Here is a 22,739-nt window from a genome sequence, read left to right as displayed (position 1 = left end):
TTCTATTATTTTGTACATGACTGTTCCTGTATTTTTTATTATTTATTTTATGTTTTATTTGCTGTTCTAATAGTGTACACTTCTGCTACCAAAAAAAGCCACTAAATGACATTACATATATACCTTAATTAAATTATTTAAATTTGACCATTAGTGCCTACTGTGGTGTATTACAGATACTTGTATCACTTTGCATCACTTATATCAAGCCCACCTTTTGAAATAAGCCTCTCTGCTGTAAAAAAAAAAAAAAAAGAAAAAAGAAAATCGAGAATCGAATCGAATTGAATCGTGACCCTAAAATCGGAAATAAAATCGAATCGAGGATTTAGAGAATCGTGACACCCCTAGTGGTCTCCCTATACAGAACTTCACAATGATCTTATGGATCTTAAGGAATCCTTTACTTCTGCCAAATTCTGACCTTCTGTGAGAATCCATCCATCCATCCATCCATAGAGTAGCAGGCAGAGTTGAGTGTGGGAGAGACAGGAATGCTTCTAGAGCCAGGCATGACAGCTAGCCTGTATCATTTCTTGAATAATTAGAATGTTTCTAACATTATGTAAAAGTTTAAAGTAGCATTTCCAAAACTAAAAATGAAAACACTGACACTGAAGTGATGTTTCAGCGATGTTACCAAAAAACGTTCTACTAACTAACCAAATCTCGTTAGCCAGGTTTCTTTGAGTGCAGGTAAATCCCACAACAGAATGAGTTTAACAAATTTACATTAGATTCCTTTTATTTCTGTGTATAAATAAGGGTTAATCTACAGTTACAGTAGATACAGAATCACCAGCACTGTAATCTGTTGTACCCGTACTGCTCAGTAATTAATCTACAGTTACAGTAGATACAGAATCACCAGCACTGAAATCTGTTGTACCCGTACTGCTCTGTAATTAATCTACAGTTACAGTAGATACAGAATCACCAGCACTGTAATCTGTTGTACCCGTACTGCTCTGTAATTAATCTACAGTTACAGTAGATACAGAATCACCAGCACTGTAATCTGCTGTACTCGTACTGCTCTGTAATTAATCTACAGTTACAGTAGATACAGAATCACCAGCACTGAAATCTGTTGTACCCATACTGCTCAGTAATTAATCTACAGTTACAGTAGATACAGAATCACCAGCACTGTAATCTGCTGTACTCGTACTGCTCTGTAATTAATCTACAGTTACAGTAGATACAGAATCACCAGCACTGAAATCTGTTGTACCCGTACTGCTCTGTAATTAATCTACAGTTACAGTAGATACAGAATCACCAGCACTGTAATCTGCTGTACTCGTACTGCTCTGTAATTAATCTACAGTTACAGTAGATACAGAATCACCAGCACTGTAATCTGTTGTACCCGTACTGCTCAGTAATTAATCTACAGTTACAGTAGATACAGAATCACCAGCACTGAAATCTGTTGTACTCATACTGCTGCTTAATTCATCTGCACACCAAGAAGAGTTGGATTTCAACACAAAATCTTTTCTTTATCTTCTTCTATTGTTTAATTGGTGATGATATCCTGACTCATCTTCCTGTAACTGGTCTCAAAGTCTGAATCAGTCTGCTTTTTTGTCTAAACAAATTTTGGTCCGGTTTGTGGTCTGCTACACCTTTTGCACCTGCTGAAAAATATCTGGATGAGTTTGAGGTGTAAAAGCACTCTGAGGTGTGTTTAAATCCACTAGTGTAAGAGGTAACAGGTCAACACGGATACAATTTCTCAAGCCTGAACGGTTCCGCCCTCAGGGAAGATCTGCTAGTTTTTCTAGTTTGTGTTTTTGCGTGTCTTTCTTTTGTGCACCATAATTCATTTCTCACTGCATTTCTCACTGCAGTCTAATACTAACATAAAACAAAATGATGCAGACATTTTTGTGTATTTTAGTATTGGACTGTCACTGCAGTGAGAAATGCAGTGAGCAATGAATAATGGTGCATAAAAGAAAGACAGGAAAAAACACATTGGGAGTTTTTAAGAATTTATTAGAAACTGAGTAGGAGTGTGTGTGTGTGTGTGTGTAACAAGTGGGGGTGTACATGTGTTGCCAAGATAGCAATTAACTACTGACTGATGACTGTTGTCAGGGTTTTAATCAGCTAGTGGTGCACTTGAGACAGCAATACGCCAGAGATTTACCTAAACACACCTCAATTCCAGACTAACACGCCTATCAGTGTAGATATATATTCACAAGCCCTGTTACTATTTAAAGGACGCCTTGAACAAGACATGAAAAATATATATTACATAATAGAGCTTAAGGCCCTACATCTACAGGTTTGAGCAGCTGTAGGTGGAAGTGTGTAAGAGAGTGGAGGCCAGTGAGAGATGATGATTAAAAACAGTGTTTAAAAACTCCAGCAGCACTGCTGCAGTATCTGATCCACTCAGCTCATCTCTACCACCTGCACAACACACTCTACTAACACCTCATACACCACCGCCATCACCATGATAATGGTGCTAATCACTGCAGTGCTGAGAATAAATGACCCACCACCCAAATAGTTCTGAGTATTGAAGAACAGGGTGATAAAGGAGGATAATAATAATAAAGTATACAGAGAAACAGATATAGAAATACAGTCTATAATTATTATAGAACTACAAAGAGTCCAATATGATCTGTAAAGAAGAAAAAATGAATAATAGGAAGAGTTGTGCGATACTGGGAATTTTGGTATCGATCCGATACCAGGTAAATACAAGGCCAGTATTGCAGATATCGATATCGATACCGATACTTTTTAATATTTAAGTTTCATAGATCCTAGGATAGAGACCTAGGATAGAATTATAAAATTTCACCAAACATTTTACATGACAACAAAATACTTTATTATCACAATCAACATTTTTGTTTATAAACAATACATACTATATATAAATATATATAGTATATAAATATATAAAATATAATATATATATACATATATATATATATATATATACATAAAACATAATATATATATTTAAGGCAAGTATTGTGGTATTGCGGTTTCTCCTTTTCTACATATATATATATAATACTCTGGTGGTGACAGCACAGGGAGGGAAAGAAAAAAAGCAAAAAGCTTGCCTATTGATCTTTTTACACAAGTATTGCTCAATATCAATACCAGCTTTGGTATCGATATTATTGATATTTGGATCGATCTTCCCACCTCTAACAGTAGGTACAGAAACAAGGAAGTGGTCATAATATTATGCTTGTCTTCACAATCATAATCAAAGTATCCTGAATCCATTCAATCCATTCTTCTTATACTTTGATATCCAAAAACAATGGAAGCTCTCACACACTCATGCAGACACAGACAGCACAGACCACACCCACCTATATCAGACGATCAGACACATACATCTCTAATGTGGGACTGTCTGAGTTCAGTCACGCCTGTGTAATAAGATCCACTTCATGAAATTGAAATCACCTCTCCGGTCCCTCTGGGCCGAGCTCAGGCTTGTTTAGTGACGCTGAGAATCAAAGCACAGGGCAGTGGAGGCTAATTACCGCTCCTCTCCAGCCTGAGACTCTCGCTGCAGAGCACCATTATTCATTAATAAGCCTCGTCTCACAGCGCGCCCGCAGCTCAGAGGGGATCTGCTGGGTCTGGGTCTTACAGAACCGCTCAGTCAGACCGATACTCAGAGGAGTCCTCTAAATTAACCTGGATCTGTTTGGACTATTCAACTGATCTGCCCATTTGTTGTTCGAGTAAATCTAAATTATCCTTATTATGGATGCATTATAGACAATATCTTGTCCCAGAAATTATTGTGATAAACGATATTATTGTTATTATTGTAAGTATAATCTATCTATCTATCTATCTATCTATCTATCTATCTATCTATCTATCTATCTATCTATCTATCTATCTATCTATCTAGCACTGCCGAGGTACATTTAAGATTAGAATAACACTGCTGAGGTAAATGTATGACCAGAGAAGCACTGATTAAGTAAATATATAACTGGAATAACACTGCTGAGGTACATTTATGAACAGAGTAGCACTGATTAAGTAAATAAATGACTAGAATAGCACTGCTGAGGTAAATATATGACCAGAGAAGCACTGATTAAGTAAATATATAATTGGAATAACACTGCTGAGGTACATTTATGAACAGAGAAGCACTGATTAAATAAATATATAACTGGAATAACACTGCTGAGGTACATTTATGAACAGAGTAGCACTGATTAAGTAAATATATGACTAGAATAGCCCTGCTGAGGTACATTTATGAACAGAGTAGCACTGATTAAGTAAATATATGACTAGAATAGCCCTGCTGAGGTAAATATATGACTAAAGTAGCACTGATTAAGTAAATAAATGACTAGAATAGCACTGCTGAGGTAAATCTATGACTAGAGCAGCACTGATTAAGTAAATATATGACTAGAATAGCACTGCTGAGGTAAATATATGACTAGAGTTGCACTGATTGAGTAAAATATGACTAAAATAGCACTGCTGAGGTATATTTATGACCAGAGTAGCACTGATTAATGAAAATATGACTAGAATAGCACTGCTGAGGTAAATTTATGACCAGAGTAGCACTAATTAAGCAAATATATGACTAGAACAGCACTGCTGAGGTAAATTCATGACCAGAGCAGCACTGATTAAGTAAATATATGACTAGAATAGCCCTGCTGAGGTAAATTTATGACTAGAGTAGCACTGATTAAGTAAATATGGCAAAATTAAGAATAAAGAATTTCTCTGTTATCCAGGTTAACCACAAACCACAGCCTCCACCGCACTGCTGCAGCTAATGAGTAACGACTGTAAAGCCGAGCAGAACATGAAGAATTTTAGGGAAAAGATGCTGAACATGCTGAACATGCCTAGATGAAAGATTACCATACACTGACAGGACAATGGATCCAGCGCGGGGGGTGGGGGTGAACGAGAGAGAGAGAGAGAGAGAGAGAGAGAGAGAGAGAGAGAGAGAAAGAGAGAGAAAGTAACAGTATAGGGGGTTACAGATACTTACAGGAATCTCAGGAATTCACACCCCACCACACACATCAAATATTAACAAAATCTACTCTCCGGTCTACGGCCTTGGAAGTGTCCTGCAATTAACCACTCGCATTCCTCATCCCACTAAACCCAACATCTATAACCAACGACTATAACCCAAACCTCTATAACTCAACCTCTATAACCCAACCTCTATAACCAACGACTATAACCCAACATCTATAACCAACAACTATAACCTAAACCTCTATAACCAACGACTATAACCTAAACCTCTATAACCCAACCTCTATAAACCAATCTCTATAACCCAATCTCTATAACCCAACCTCTAAAACTCAATCTCTATAACCAACGACTATAACCTAACATCTATAACCCAACCTCTATAACCCAACCTCTATAACCAACGACTATAACCCAACCTCTATAACCCAACCTCTATAACCAACGACTATAACCCAACCTCTATAACCCAATCTCTATAACCAACGACTATAACCTAACATCTATAACCCAACAACTATAACAAACAACTGTATGTCTAATGAGCATCTACTAAGACCCCGCCCACATGTATCCAGATTGGTTAAAATATAGGTATTATCCTCCCTTAACATAGAGATGCTCATTCTGTATGGGGTGATAGGAGATAAAGAGAAATAAATACAGATTTAATCCTAAATTATTCCCTAAACACTACTCCCTGAGTAATATACTATACAGGTCACTATTATTTTACATTAAAAAAATGTAAAAAATAATTTTAAAAATGATATTTCTAGTTTAATACATAACTTGAACACACACTGTGTCAAAATTCTTTGAAGAATGGACCAATAGAAATTCTAGAAGATAACCTGCAATAATTTCTTTTTAAACTGAAGGCTACTGAATGTTATAAAGATTTTGTCTTGCTCCTGTAAAGTTGCTGTTTTGGAGATACATGTTTTTCATGCACATTGTCGTTATGACTTCTAGTTCTCTATATAGGAAATAAGGAGGTGTTTGAGATCCAGACAGAATCATGCATGCAACTTTATGTCAGCCTTTTTATAAAACTTTGTTTTTTTTTCCACCCACTCTACAACACTGTAACAAAAATGCTGTTTTAGACACTAAAAACTTTTTAAAAACTCTAATGTCTCAGTTTAAAAAGAGGTGGAGTCTGGCTTCCCATGTATTAGAGAAGGCGTGTGCTCGTCTTCACCCTCCTGGTGTGTTGGGGCATCACTAGTGATAGGGGGAGTCCTAATGAGTGGGTTGGGTGATTAAAATATGTGCAAATTTAACTCATAGCACCACAAACGTATCATGAAAATGTAGAAAAGTTGGTGGTTGTGTCCTGCTAGAGCAGCGAAGGTGTCACGTCTCTATAACTGACTCTGGTGTAGCCTTCATTATACACACTCTTCCACACACACACACACTGTACTGTATGAAAGCGCCCATACAGCCCGGACTGCATTCTTGCACTTAATGCAACACGACCAACAGAAACACGATTACACATCAGATCAGAACAGAGGAAAACAAATGATTTCACCGACTGAAAATGAGACCAAAATCCCAGATTGTCTCTCAACCTTCCATTAATATCTGTTATTACACTTAATAACGGTCTATCTATCAGTATGTAGGTATTTCTTATTACGGTAAAAAGTAGGTGTAAAACATTAGGTGTAAAAAGGTTCTATTTTTTTTTTCACTTTATAAAAGAATAGAAAAGTGAGAAGAGTTGTTAACTTCCTTTCTGTCCTGTGCAACAGAGGGAACTCTTGCTCTTCCTTTCCTGGTTTGACCCTGATGAGTGCCAGTTTCATCATAACGTTTTTGATGGTCTTCGATACTGCACTTGGGGATACTTTCAAAGTTCAGTAGTTCTTGCTTCTCATAATCTGGATTAGAACATTACTCAAATATTCACTATTCACTGTACACCTGTAACTCTACCTCTTCACTACTTTACTTTAACTGATGCTCTCAAACACTTTATTAAGAGACAAGAAATTCAAGTACTTAACTCTTAACAAGGTTTTTTTTTAGTTTACTCAATTATTTTATATGTTTTTAGGGTTCAAGCACCGAAGGTGCGTAGAACCCTATTGTTTTTGCTAAGATTTTTCTTATTAGGGTTCAAGCACCGAAGGTGCGTAGAACCCTATTGTTTTTGCTAAGATTTTTCTTATTATTATTATTATTATTAGGGGTTCGAGCACGTAGTGCTAGAAACCCTATTGTAATTGTTCTGATTATTATTATTATTCTTATTCTTTTTCTGCCATAGAAGTGATTGGGCAGAAGAAACCGTAAGGCCTACAGGGCTGAGACTTGGTCATATGGTAGTACTTCTCACCGCTACTCAGATTCAAAAGATGAGCCCGATCGGACTCAAGGGGGCGCTATGGCGAAGGTCAACGCGTTTGGCCCCGTAACTCCTACGCCCTGATAGCTAGAGCAAAAATTCTTGCATTATATGGTTCCGTGGTTAATGGCAAATCAAAAAGGTCAATAGAACCACTAAGCTCCGCCCACTTAGATTTTTTGCTATTTAGCATAATATGCAAAACCTACTTTTGAGAACTTGTCCTAAACTCATTGACCAATCCTGACATGTTTGGTGTCAAACAACTCAGCAGAGTCCCAACCTCAATAATTATTAAAAAAATCTTGAAATTTGCAAAAAATATGGCCGCCATATGCAAATTAATCTTACCGTGGCACACCCAAATTTACTTTAACAGCTGTAACTTTTGAAAGCTTAAACCGACACTAATGCCACTTTAGACCTATGATGCCAACATGATTCTGAGGTAGCCTGTCAATCTGTGTAGACATACGCCCCCAGGGGGCGGAGCCAAAGCTAAAAACCTGTTTCTCAGGAACCGTACAAGCTATGAAGCTCTCCTTTGGCATGTATCATCTATGGCCTATGTCCTAATGTTTTACAGAAGGAAAATTTGATATGCAAATTTTTGCGATCGGTATTAGCCAATCAGATTCCAGCAAGCTTTTGACATGCTAACCAATGACCAATCAGGACGATACGTATACCCTACATGTATCTCAGGGCCTTCTATCATCCATTAAAATATGGCGTTGATTGGCCTCAAGGGGGCGCTATAGCAGATAATCAGTTATATCTAAAGGTACAAGTGGCCTAGGCTTGTTATTCTTTTTTAGTTGTATACTGTGCTGTAGCCTTTACAACTTTGTAATTACATATGTTTACCAAAAATGCAAAGATTTTCATCAGTGGCCAAAAGAGTAAAAATTGCTCTTTTCGAACTTGTCTTTAAGTCCTTAATCAATCAAAACAAATTTGGTCTTGATGCAATCTTGAGACCGTGTAGGTAAATAATTATCAAAAAAATCTTGACATTTTAACTATTTGAGGCCCATAAACCTTGATCAAACATGTACGTGAAAGCCTTTTCAGAGTTATTTGGCCAAAACTCTGTCAAAGTTTAAAACATGCCAAAACTGTTGAAGCTACTAATTAACAATGACATTTGAAGCACATGTGCCAAGTATGAGCCAAATAAGTCTTCAGTAGGCTCTACAGTGAAAAAATAACTATTTTCAATTTATTCTATTTATCGCTATTTTCCAACCTAAATGGACAGAAGACAGGAACCTTTCACCCTATCAACACACAAATTTATACACATATAAAGACTGATAATCTGATCTTGATTGCGAATTTTCAGCCAAATCGGACATGTTTTCCCTCTACAACGGCTGGAAAACTACAGCGATTTTGTAGGCCTCAAGCCTGTATTATCGCTTTTTTCAAATCTAAATGGACAGAAGTCAGGAACCTTTGACCCTATCGACACAGAAATTTACATACATATATAGACTGATATTGTGATCTTGAATGCAAATTTTGAGCCAAATCAGATATTTTTTGCCTCTAATATGGCCAAAGAGCAACAGCCATTTTGTAGGCCATAAGCCTGTATTATCGCTTTTTTCAAACCTAAATGGACAGAAGTCAGGAACCTTTGACCCTATCAACACACAAATTTACACACATATATATGCAGACCACTTGATCATGAGTACCAATTTGGAGCCCAATCGGACTTTTCTTCTCTTTTTAATAAATAGAAACACACTGATAGGGAATGTTCTGTCTTACTTATAGAGTGATAGATTTCCAGCAGGTTATATGTGGTCTCTTGCTGCGCTCTGGTGGTCATTTGGTGAAACAGCTACATTTGAATTATTCTAAATTAAAGCTCTGCTGAACTTATTTAATCTTTTTTGTCTTGCTTAATTGAACATATTTATCCTTCTTGGTCATGCTGCTCAGCCACCTGGGTCATTCTTATTTATGCTCCACCCACTTAATTTTTTTTTAATTTGCATAATATGCAAAACCTACTTTTGAGATCTTGTCTTTGCCTCCTTGACCAATCATGACATGTTTGGTGTCAAACAGTTCAGCAGAGCTTACTCCTCAATAATTATTAAAAAAAATCTTTACATTTATAAACAATATGGCCGCCATATGCAAATTAGTTTTACCATGGTGCAGTAAAATGTCTTCTAACACTTATAACTTTTGAATGCTTAACCTGACACTAATACCACTTCAGTCCTTTGATCATTACATGATTCTCAGATACCCTGTGAGTTTAAGTAGACATACACCCCCAGGAGGCAGAGCCAATGCTCGATAGCTGTTTCCCTACAACCATACAAGCTATCAAGGTCATCCTTGCCAATTATCATCTATGGCCCATGCACTAATGGTACACCAAATGAAAATTTGATATGGACACTTTTGTGGTCACTATTAGCCAATCACATTCCAGCAAGCTTTTGACAGGCAGAATGTTTATCAGGTCAAAACTTATACACTATATATGGGTTATTTATATGCCCTTTTTATGCCTTGTGTTTTTTTAATTTAAGAACTGAAGTTGTTTCACCAAATGCCCACTAGAGTGCAGCAAGACACCACATAAAACCTGATGAACACTACAGCTCAATTTATCAATGCTTTTCAACTAGTTTACTCACACCACTCATCTAGCATTGTCATTATGGTCTTTATGGTCACGCTGGTCACCTAGCTTGGTTATGCTGCCCATCCAGCTAGGTCATTCTGGTCATTCACATTGGTCATTATGGTCCTGCTGGTCATTCAGCTTTGTCATCATAGCAATGCTGGTCATCCAGCTTGGCCATACTGGCCAAACACCTTTGCCATGCTGGTCATCCAGTTTGGTGATGCCAGTCAACCAGCAACATGTTTTAAGCCTAACTGGCCTCCAGGGGCCTCTTTGTCTGTAACGCTCGAACCCCGTAAATCGCCGCTTGCGGCTATATTTATTATTATTATTATTCTTTTTCTCCTGAAAAAACAGTTGTGCAGCCTAAACCGTAAGTCATAGAGAAATGAAACTTGGTAGGTAGATGTAGGATCAGTGCATCTCGGTGGACAACAAAAATGGCACCGATTGGTCACGTGGTGGCGCTATAAACAAGGAAATTCATTTTTCACAATTTTCTCAATAACTCAAAAACCATAAGACCTACATTCAAAATTCTTTTTTTGATGGATTCCTTGGGTCAATACCAACAACTTTCCAATTTGGACCATGCACTTCCGTCTATATAGATTTTTTGCTAATTTGCATAATATGCAAAACCTACTTTTGCAAACTAGTCCTAGGAATTTTGACCAATCCTGGCATGTTTGGTATCAAAACACTCGTGAGAGCATGCGCTTCAATATTCATTAAGAAAAAGTTGAAATATGTAAACAATATGGCCGCCATATGCAAATTAGTCCTTCCGGATATATGCCCCATTCACTTCAAGAGGTAAATTTGGAGCACTGTTTCTCAGCAACCGTGCAACCTAGCAAGTTGAAACTTTGCATGCAGAATCTATCATACAGCCTCTAAAGGATGTTCAAAGGGCAACTTAATCAATCAACATGGCTGAACACCATCAGCCAATCAGCATTCAGCAGACATTTTGGCAGGCTGAATGTTGCCCAATCTGGATGATATTTGGCAGTTATGTTCAGGTGGAGACACTGTAGTGACCTGCAAAGTGCTGAAACAATCCGCCCACTGGGGGGCGCTGTTCCAAAAAAACGAGTATATGTCAATCATGCTGTACTATTTTGACATCTAATTGTTTTTGCCATATTTAGTACAGTGGCTCTGACAAATTTCTCAATACAACTATGTTTAAAAAGTGCTTTGTTCATTCATAATTGCTAATTGTTTGAAAATAGCTATATTGAAACTACTCTCTGGATATTTGGCCTATCACCTCCATTTCAGTCTTGCTGCACACTGTAGAGTCTCTAGGTAAATGTTCATTAAAAACATTTGTGAAAATTTCACATACAATACTCTCCAGGCATCAAGCAATCTGTGCGTCCATGGAATTTCTAACCTAAATTGCTGTAACTCTGCAGTGTTTGCTCTAATCTCACAATGTTAAAGACCTCTGTACAATATCACTCTGATGAAGCGCCATTTAATTCAGAACTAGATTAAGAATAACTTGACATTACATGTCATATCAGAACATTCACTCCTTTGTGCCTCTTCTCAACATTAATAACAGGTGAAAGACTTTTGATCATTTCTAAATGTGACAGAATGTCTCCAATTGTGTTAGACCTTCTTACACATCACCATCCTATGCTCTAGTAGGCACCATTGTGCTAGTTGGTGCTTGATGAAGCGCCATTTAATTCAGAACTAGATTTATAATAACTTCGTAATTACATGTCATATCAGAACATTCACTCCTTTGTGTTAATTCAAACTTGTTTGGTCAAACATTTCAGCTTGTTCTGCAAAGGTTCAAAGGTCAATCTGAATACCACTTTGTGAACATTCTGGTTGAAGCCACCTGATCAATACCAATAACATGTAGACACCTTTTGACTAGTTCTAACTCACTTAATGAATATCCTACAAAGTTCACTAGATTTACATGTGAATTTAAGCACTGATCAGGTTGAAAGGCCTCTGCTCAACATTAATAACAGGTGAAAAACTTGATAATTTCTAAATGTGACAGGGCATCTCCAATCATATTAGACCTTCTTACACATCACCATTCAATGCTCCAGTAGGCACCATTGTGCAAGTTGGTGCTTGAACCCGATGATTGCCGCTTGCGGCTATATTTAGGGTTCAAGCACCGAAGGTGCGTAGAACCCTATTGTTTTTGCTAAGATTTTTCTTATTATTATTATTATTATTATTATTATTATTATTATTATTCTTTTTCTCCTGTAAAAACAGTTGTGCAGCCTAAACCGTAAGTCATAGAGAAATGAAACTTGGTAGGTAGATGTAGGATCAGTGCATCTCGGTGGACAACAAAAATGGCACCGATTGGTCAAGTGGTGGCGCTATAAACAAGGAAATTCATTTTTCACAATTTTCTCAATAACTCAAAAACCATAAGACCTACATTCAAAATTCTTTTTTTGCTGGATTCCTTGGGTCAATACCAACAACTTTCCAATTTGGACCATGCACTTCCGTCTATATAGATTTTGTGCTAATTTGCATAATATGCAAAACCTACTTTTGCAAACTAGTCCTAGGATTTTTGACCAATCCTGGCATGTTTGGTATCAAAACACTCGTGAGAGCATGCGCTTCAATATTCATTAAGAAAAAGTTGAAATATGTAAACAATATGGCCGCCATATGCAAATTAGTCCTTCCGGATATATGCCCCATTCACTTCAAGAGGTAAATTTGGAGCACTGTTTCTCAGCAACCGTGCAACCTAGCAAGTTGAAACTTTGCATGCAGAATCTAACATACAGCCTCTAAAGGATGTTCAAAGGGCAACTTAATCAATCAACATGGCTGAACACCATCAGCCAATCAGCATTCAGCAGACATTTTGGCAGGCTGAATGTTGCCCAATCTGGATGATATTTGGCAGTTATGTTCAGGTGGAGACACTGTAGTGACCTGCAAAGTGCTGAAACAATCCGCCCACTGGGGGGCGCTGTTCCAAAAAAACGAGTATATGTCAATCATGCTGTACTATTTTGACATCTAATTGTTTTTGCCATATTTAGTACAGTGGCTCTGACAAATTTCTCAATACAACTATGTTTAAAAAGTGCTTTGTTCATTCATAATTGCTAATTGTTTGAAAATAGCTATATTGAAACTACTCTCTGGATATTTGGCCTATCACCTCCATTTCAGTCTTGCTGCACACTGTAGAGTCTCTAGGTAAATGTTCATTAAAAACATTTGTGAAAATTTCACATACAATACTCTCCAGGCATCAAGCAATCTGTGCGTCCTTGGAATTTCTAACCTAAATTGCTGTAACTCTGCAGTATTTGCTGTAATCTCACAATGTTAAAGACCTCTGTACAATATCACTCTGATGAAGCGCCATTTAATACAGAACTAGATTAAGAATAACTTGACATTACATGTCATATCAGAACATTCACTCCTTTGTGCCTCTTCTCAACATTAATAACAGGTGAAAGACTTTTGATCATTTTAAATGTGACAGAATGTCTCCAATTGTGTTAGACCTTCTTACACATCACCATCCTATGCTCTAGTAGGCACCATTGTGCTAGTTGGTGCTTGATGAAGCGCCATTTAATTCAGAACTAGATTTATAATAACTTCGTAATTACATGTCATATCAGAACATTCACTCCTTTGTGTTAATTTAAACTTGTTTGGTCAAACATTTCAGCTTGTTCTGCAAAGGTTCAAAGGTCAATCTGAATACCACTTTGTGAACATTCTGGTTGAAGCCACCTGATCAATACCAATAACATGTAGACACCTTTTGACTAGTTCTAACTCACTTAATGAATATCCTACAAAGTTCACTAGATTTACATGTGAATTTAAGCACTGATCAGGTTGAAAGGCCTCTGCTCAACATTAATAACAGGTGAAAAACTTGATAATTTCTAAATGTGACAGGGCATCTCCAATCATATTAGACCTTCTTACACATCACCATTCAATGCTCCAGTAGGCACCATTGTGCAAGTTGGTGCTTGAACCCGATGATTGCCGCTTGCGGCTATATTTAGGGTTCAAGCACCGAAGGTGCGTAGAACCCTATTGTTTTTGCTAAGATTTTTCTTATTATTATTATTATTATTATTATTATTATTATTATTCTTTTTCTCCTGTAAAAACAGTTGTGCAGCCTAAACCGTAAGTCATAGAGAAATGAAACTTGGTAGGTAGATGTAGGATCAGTGCATCTCGGTGGACAACAAAAATGGCACCGATTGGTCAAGTGGTGGCGCTATAAACAAGGAAATTCATTTTTCACAATTTTCTCAATAACTCAAAAACCATAAGACCTACATTCAAAATTCTTTTTTTGATGGATTCCTTGGGTCAATACCAACAACTTTCCAATTTGGACCATGCACTTCCGTCTATATAGATTTTGTGCTAATTTGCATAATATGCAAAACCTACTTTTGCAAACTAGTCCTAGGAATTTTGACCAATCCTGGCATGTTTGGTATCAAAACACTCGTGAGAGCATGCGGTTCAATATTCATTAAGAAAAAGTTGAAATATGTAAACAATATGGCCGCCATATGCAAATTAGTCCTTCCGGATATATGCCCCATTCACTTCAAGAGGTAAATTTGGAGCACTGTTTCTCAGCAACCGTGCAACCTAGCAAGTTGAAACTTTGCATGCAGAATCTATCATACAGCCTCTAAAGGATGTTCAAAGGGCAACTTAATCAATCAACATGGCTGAACACCATCAGCCAATCAGCATTCAGCAGACATTTTGGCAGGCTGAATGTTGCCCAATCTGGATGATATTTGGCAGTTATGTTCAGGTGGAGACACTGTAGTGACCTGCAAAGTGCTGAAACAATCCGCCCACTGGGGGGCGCTGTTCCAAAAAAACGAGTATATGTCAATCATGCTGTACTATTTTGACATCTAATTGTTTTTGCCATATTTAGTACAGTGGCTCTGACAAATTTCTCAATACAACTATGTTTAAAAAGTGCTTTGTTCATTCATAATTGCTAATTGTTTGAAAATAGCTATATTGAAACTACTCTCTGGATATTTGGCCTATCACCTCCATTTCAGTCTTGCTGCACACTGTAGAGTCTCTAGGTAAATGTTCATTAAAAACATTTGTGAAAATTTCACATACAATACTCTCCAGGCATCAAGCAATCTGTGCGTCCTTGGAATTTCTAACCTAAATTGCTGTAACTCTGCAGTATTTGCTGTAATCTCACAATGTTAAAGACCTCTGTACAATATCACTCTGATGAAGCGCCATTTAATACAGAACTAGATTAAGAATAACTTGACATTACATGTCATATCAGAACATTCACTCCTTTGTGCCTCTTCTCAACATTAATAACAGGTGAAAGACTTTTGATCATTTTAAATGTGACAGAATGTCTCCAATTGTGTTAGACCTTCTTACACATCACCATCCTATGCTCTAGTAGGCACCATTGTGCTAGTTGGTGCTTGATGAAGCGCCATTTAATTCAGAACTAGATTTATAATAACTTCGTAATTACATGTCATATCAGAACATTCACTCCTTTGTGTTAATTTAAACTTGTTTGGTCAAACATTTCAGCTTGTTCTGCAAAGGTTCAAAGGTCAATCTGAATACCACTTTGTGAACATTCTGGTTGAAGCCACCTGATCAATACCAATAACATGTAGACACCTTTTGACTAGTTCTAACTCACTTAATGAATATCCTACAAAGTTCACTAGATTTACATGTGAATTTAAGCACTGATCAGGTTGAAAGGCCTCTGCTCAACATTAATAACAGGTGAAAAACTTGATAATTTCTAAATGTGACAGGGCATCTCCAATCATATTAGACCTTCTTACACATCACCATTCAATGCTCCAGTAGGCACCATTGTGCAAGTTGGTGCTTGAACCCGATGATTGCCGCTTGCGGCTATATTAGCAATTATATTCGCTTTCATTACTTTTCATTATTCTTTTTCTCCTGAAAAAGCATATCTGCAGCCTAGGCCATAAGGCCTAGAGACATGAAACTTGGTAGGTAGATGTAGGATCAGTGCATCTCGGTGGACAACAAAAATAGCACCGATTGGTCATGTGGTGGCGCTATAAACAAGGAAATTCATTTTTCACAATTTTCTCAATAACTCAAAAACCATAAGACCTACATTCAAAATTCTTTTTTTGATGGATTCCTTGGGTCAATACCTACAACTTTCCAATTTGGACCATGAACTTCCGCCTGGATAGATTTTTTGCTAATTTGCATAATATGCAAAACATACTTTTGCGAACTAGTCCTAGGTATTTTGACCAATACTGACATGTTTGGTGTCAAAATACTCGTGAGAGCATGTCCTTCAATATTCATCAAAAAAATGTTGGAATTTGTCAAAAATATGGCCGCCATATGCAAATTAGTCCTTCTGGATATATGCCCCATTCACTTCAACAATTAAATTTGGAACACTATTTCTCAGCAACATTGCAACCTAGCAAGCTGAAAATTTGCATGCAGAATATATCCTACAGCCTCTAAAGGGTCTTCAAAGGGCAACTTAATTTATCAACATGGCTGAACACCATCAGCCAATCAGCATTCAGCAGACATTTTGGCAGGCTGAATGTTGCCCAATCTGGATGACACTTGGCAGTTATGTTCAGGTGGAGACACTGTAGTGACCTTCAAAGTGCTGAAACAATCCGGCCACTGGGGGGCGCTGTTCCAAAAAAACGAGTATATGTCAATCATGCTGTACTATTTTGACATCTAATTGTTTTTGCCATATTTAGTACAGTGGCTCTGACAAATTTCTCATTACAACTATGTTTAAAAAGTGCTTTGTTTATTCATAATTGCTAATTGTTTGAAAATAGCTATATTGAAACTAGTCTCTGGATATTTGGCCTATCACCTCCATTTCAGTCTTGTTGCACACTGTAGAGTCTCTAGGTAAATGTTCATTAAAAACATTTGTGAAAATTTCACATACAATAGTGTCCAGGCATCAAGCAATCTGTGCGTCCTTGGAATTTCTAACCTAAATTGCTGTAACTCTGCAGTGTTTGCTCTAATCTCACAATGTTAAAGACCTCTGTACAATATCACTCTGATGAAGCGCCATTTAATTCAGAACTAGATTTAGAATAACTTTGTCATTACATGTCATATCAGAACATGCACTCCTTTGTGCCTCTGCTCAACATTAATAACAGGTAAAAGATTTTGATCATTTCTAAATGTGACAGAATGTCTCCAATTGTGTTAGACCTTCTTACACATCACCATCCTATGCTCTAGTAGGCACCATTGTGCTAGTTGGTGCTTGATGAAGCGCCATTTAATTCAGAACTATATTTATAATAACTTCGTAATTACATGTCATATCAGAACATTCACTCCTTTGTGTTAATTTAAACTTGTTTGGTCAAACATTTCAGCTTGTTCTGCAAAGGTTCAAAGGTCAATCTGAATACCACTTTGTGAACATTCTGGTTGAAGCCACCTGATCAATACCAATAACATGTAGACACCTTTTGACTAGTTCTAACTCACTTAATGAATATCCTACAAAGTTCACTAGATTTACATGTGAATTTAAGCACTGATCAGGTTGAAAGGCCTCTGCTCAACATTAATAACAGGTGAAAAACTTGATAATTTCTAAATGTGACAGGGCATCTCCAATCATATTAGACCTTCTTACACATCACCATTCAATGCTCCAGTAGGCACCATTGTGCAAGTTGGTGCTTGAACCCGATGATTGCCGCTTGCGGCTATATTAGCAATTATATTCGCTTTCATTACTTTTCATTATTCTTTTTCTCCTGAAAAAGCATATCTGCAGCCTAGGCCATAAGGCCTAGAGACATGAAACTTGGTAGGTAGATGTAGGATCAGTGCATCTCGGTGGACAACAAAAATAGCACCGATTGGTCATGTGGTGGCGCTATAAACAAGGAAATTCATTTTTCACAATTTTCTCAATAACTCAAAAACCATAAGACCTACATTCAAAATTCTTTTTTTGATGGATTCCTTGGGTCAATACCTACAACTTTCCAATTTGGACCATGAACTTCCGCCTGGATAGATTTTTTGCTAATTTGCATAATATGCAAAACATACTTTTGCGAACTAGTCCTAGGTATTTTGACCAATACTGACATGTTTGGTGTCAAAATACTCGTGAGAGCATGTCCTTCAATATTCATCAAAAAAATGTTGGAATTTGTCAAAAATATGGCCGCCATATGCAAATTAGTCCTTCTGGATATATGCCCCATTCACTTCAACAATTAAATTTGGAACACTATTTCTCAGCAACATTGCAACCTAGCAAGCTGAAAATTTGCATGCAGAATATATCCTACAGCCTCTAAAGGGTCTTCAAAGGGCAACTTAATTTATCAACATGGCTGAACACCATCAGCCAATCAGCATTCAGCAGACATTTTGGCAGGCTGAATGTTGCCCAATCTGGATGACACTTGGCAGTTATGTTCAGGTGGAGACACTGTAGTGACCTTCAAAGTGCTGAAACAATCCGGCCACTGGGGGGCGCTGTTCCAAAAAAACGAGTATATGTCAATCATGCTGTACTATTTTGACATCTAATTGTTTTTGCCATATTTAGTACAGTGGCTCTGACAAATTTCTCATTACAACTATGTTTAAAAAGTGCTTTGTTTATTCATAATTGCTAATTGTTTGAAAATAGCTATATTGAAACTAGTCTCTGGATATTTGGCCTATCACCTCCATTTCAGTCTTGTTGCACACTGTAGAGTCTCTAGGTAAATGTTCATTAAAAACATTTGTGAAAATTTCACATACAATAGTGTCCAGGCATCAAGCAATCTGTGCGTCCTTGGAATTTCTAACCTAAATTGCTGTAACTCTGCAGTGTTTGCTCTAATCTCACAATGTTAAAGACCTCTGTACAATATCACTCTGATGAAGCGCCATTTAATTCAGAACTAGATTTAGAATAACTTTGTCATTACATGTCATATCAGAACATTCACTCCTTTGTGCCTCTGCTCAACATTAATAACAGGTAAAAGATTTTGATCATTTCTAAATGTGACAGAATGTCTCCAATTGTGTTAGACCTTCTTACACATCACCATCCTATGCTCTAGTAGGCACCATTGTGCTAGTTGGTGCTTGATGAAGCGCCATTTAATTCAGAACTATATTTATAATAACTTCGTAATTACATGTCATATCAGAACATTCACTCCTTTGTGTTAATTTAAACTTGTTTGGTCAAACATTTCAGCTTGTTCTGCAAAGGTTCAAAGGTCAATCTGAATACCACTTTGTGAACATTCTGGTTGAAGCCACCTGATCAATACCAATAACATGTAGACACCTTTTGACTAGTTCTAACTCACTTGATGAATATCCTACAAAGTTCACTAGATTTACATGTGAATTTAAGCACTGATCAGGTTGAAAGGCCTCTGCTCAACATTAATAACAGGTGAAAAACTTGATAATTTCTAAATGTGACAGGGCATCTCCAATCATATTAGACCTTCTTACACATCACCATTCAATGCTCCAGTAGGCACCATTGTGCAAGTTGGTGCTTGAACCCGATGATTGCCGCTTGCGGCTATATTTATTATTATTATTCTTTTTCTCCTGTAAAAACAGTTGTGCAGCCTAAACCGTAAGTCATAGAGAAATGAAACTTGGTAGGTAGATGTAGGATCAGTGCATCTCGGTGGACAACAAAAATGGCACCGATTGGTCAAGTGGTGGCGCTATAAACAAGGAAATTCATTTTTCACAATTTTCTCAATAACTCAAAAACCATAAGACCTACATTCAAAATTCTTTGTTTGATGGATTCCTTGGGTCAATACCTACAACTTTCCAATTTGGACCATGCACTTCCGTCTATATAGATTTTTTGCTAATTTGCATAATATGCAAAACATACTTTTGCGAACTAGTCCTAGGAATTTTGATCAATCCTGGCATGTTTGGTATCAAAACACTCGTGAGAGCATGGCCTTCAATATTCATTAAGAAAAAGTTGAAATTTGTAAACAATATGGCCACCATATGCAAATTAGTCCTTCCGGATATATGCCCCATTCACTTCAATTGTTAAATTTGGAACACTGTTTCTCAGCAACCGTGCAACCTAGCAAGCTGAAACTTTGCATGCAGAATCTGTCATACAGCCTCTAAAGGATGTTCAAAGGGCAACTTAATCAATCAACATGGCTGAACACCATCAGCCAATCAGCATTCAGCAGACATTTTGGCAGGCTGAATGTTGCCCAATCTGGATGACACTTGGCAGTTATGTTCAGGTGGAGACGCTGTAGTGACCTGCAAATTGCTGAAACAATCCGACCACTGGGGGGCGCTGTTCCAACAAATCGAATACATGTCAATCATACTATACTATTTTGACATCTAAATGTTTGTGCCATATTTAGTACAGTGGCTCTGACAAATTTGTCAATACAACTATGTTTAAAAAGTGCTTTGTTTATTCAGAACTGCTAATTGTTTGAAAATAGCAATATTGATACTAGTCTCTGGATATTTGGCCTATCACCGCCATTTCAGACTTGTTGCACACTGTAGAGTCTCTAGGTTAAGATTCAATAAAAACATTTGTGAAAATTTCACATACAATAGTGTCCAGGCATCAAGCAGTCTGAGCGTCCTTGAAATTTTCAACCTAAATTGCTGTAACTCTGCAGTATTTGCTGTAATCTCACAATGTCAAAGACCTCTGTACAATATCACTCTGATGAAGCGCCATTTAATACAGAACTAGATTTAGAATATATTTGTAATTACATGTCATATCAGAACATGCACTCCTTTGTGCCTCTTCTCAACATTAATAACAGGTGAAAGACTTTTGATAATTTCTCAATGTGACAGAGTGTCTCCAATTGTGTTACACCTTCTTACACATCACCATCCTATGCTCTAGTAGGCACCATTGTGCCAGTTGCTGTTTGATGAAGCGCCATTTAATTCAGAACTAGATTTAGAATAACTTTGTAATTACATGTCATGTCAGACAATGAACTCATTTGTGTTAATGTAAACTTGTTTGGTAAAACATTTCAGCTTGTTTTGCAAAGGTCAAAAGGTCAATCTGAACACCACTTTGTAAACATTCTGGTTGAAACCACCTGATCAATACCAATAACATGTAGACACATTTTGACTAGATCTAACTCACTTGATGAATATCCTACAAACTTCACTAGATTGACATTACAATTACAATTTACAATTTAAGCACTGATCACGTTGAAAGGCTTCTGCTCAACATTAATAACAGGTGAAAATTTTTTAATAATCTCTAAATGTGACAGGGCATCTCCAATCATATTAGCCCTTTTTACACATCACCATTCAGTTCTCTAGTATGCACCATTGTGCCAGTTGGTGCTTGAACCCGATGATTGCCGCTTGCGGCTATATTTTTATATGTTTTTCTTCATAGTTTTTATATCATAAAAAATGATATAAAAATGATATAAATGTTTGATTATACCGCCCAACACTATTGCTTACTACTATATTACAGCTGCTCCCCATCTGAGTTTATCAGAAATCTACAGCTCTGGAAGAAAATAAGAGACCACTTAAAAATGATGAGTTTCTTTGATTTTACCAAATTCAAAACCTTTGGAGAGAACCAAACTGAACTGCTTAAATTTTAGTACCAGGAGTGAATAGCATTAAGTTATCCAAAAGCAGTGTGTAAGACTGGTGGAGGAGAACATGCCAAGATGCATCAAAACAGTGAAATCAGTCAAAATCAGTGTTACGCCACCAAATATTGTTTTCTGATCTCATAAAACTTTATGAATATGAATTTGTTTTCTTTGAATTATTTGAGGTCTGAAAGCTCTGCATCTTTTTTGTTATTTCAGCCATTTCTCATTTTCTGCAAATAAATGCTCTAAATTACGATATTTTCATTTGGAATTTTGGAGAAATGTTTTTTGTAGTTTATAGAATAAAACAACAATGTTCATTTTACTTAAATATATACCTATAAATAGCAAAATCAGAGAAACTGATCCAGAAACTGAAGTGTTCTCTTTACAGGATTCATCACAACACCACGCTATTTCTCCCCTGCTGTCCTGTCTCCCCCTCTCCTGTCCCAGCAGTTACCATACTACACCATACAACACTATACTACACTATACTATACTATACTATACTATACTATACTATACTACACTTCTAACAGTACTCGAAGAGCCCGGTACTTACCTTCATGCGCTCCGGTACTGTCTCATCAATCCGCCCCGCGCGCGCTCCCTCTCAGCGCCTCACTGTCCGCTTATCCACTGCGCCTCCAGCACTCATCCCCTGCGCGACACGCGCACTACTGCCTCTCACACAGCGTTCAGCCAATAAACAGGGCGGGATTACCGCCCGCCGTCCAATCAGCGGCGTTTCTGAGCTGGAGGGGGCGGGGCTACAGGTCTGAGTATTAGCTCCCTTTGTCTGCAGCCTCTCTCTATTCTCTCTCTTTTCAGTGCTCTGTTCTGATTGATAAGCTGATAGTGATCATAAAACGTTTTTATTCAATATTCTGCTGTTTTCAGCACAGATTCTGCTGTTTATTACAGTACAGAATATCCCCGGCTTCTCGTTTTTAAG

The 22,739-nt window shown here is 37.3% G+C and overlaps 1 protein-coding gene across 1 annotated transcript in view; it reads right to left on the bottom strand.

Moving 5' to 3' along the window:
* The window catches only part of cttnbp2nlb (CTTNBP2 N-terminal like b), a 77,962-nt gene extending 55,503 nt beyond the window's left edge, over nucleotides 1-22,459 (bottom strand). Inside the window, exon 1 of the mRNA XM_007256142.4 lies at nucleotides 22,347-22,459. Within this exon, the coding sequence (XP_007256204.3) occupies nucleotides 22,347-22,352 (6 nt within the window). The 5' untranslated portion in view covers nucleotides 22,353-22,459. The remainder of the gene's footprint in view (nucleotides 1-22,346) is intronic.
* Nucleotides 22,460-22,739: the final 280 nt, after the last annotated feature.

Source organism: Astyanax mexicanus, chromosome 12 (genome assembly GCF_023375975.1).
Source record: "Astyanax mexicanus isolate ESR-SI-001 chromosome 12, AstMex3_surface, whole genome shotgun sequence".
Taxonomy (NCBI): Eukaryota; Metazoa; Chordata; class Actinopteri; order Characiformes; family Acestrorhamphidae; genus Astyanax; species Astyanax mexicanus.
This window is presented reverse-complemented; position numbering and strand designations above follow the sequence as displayed.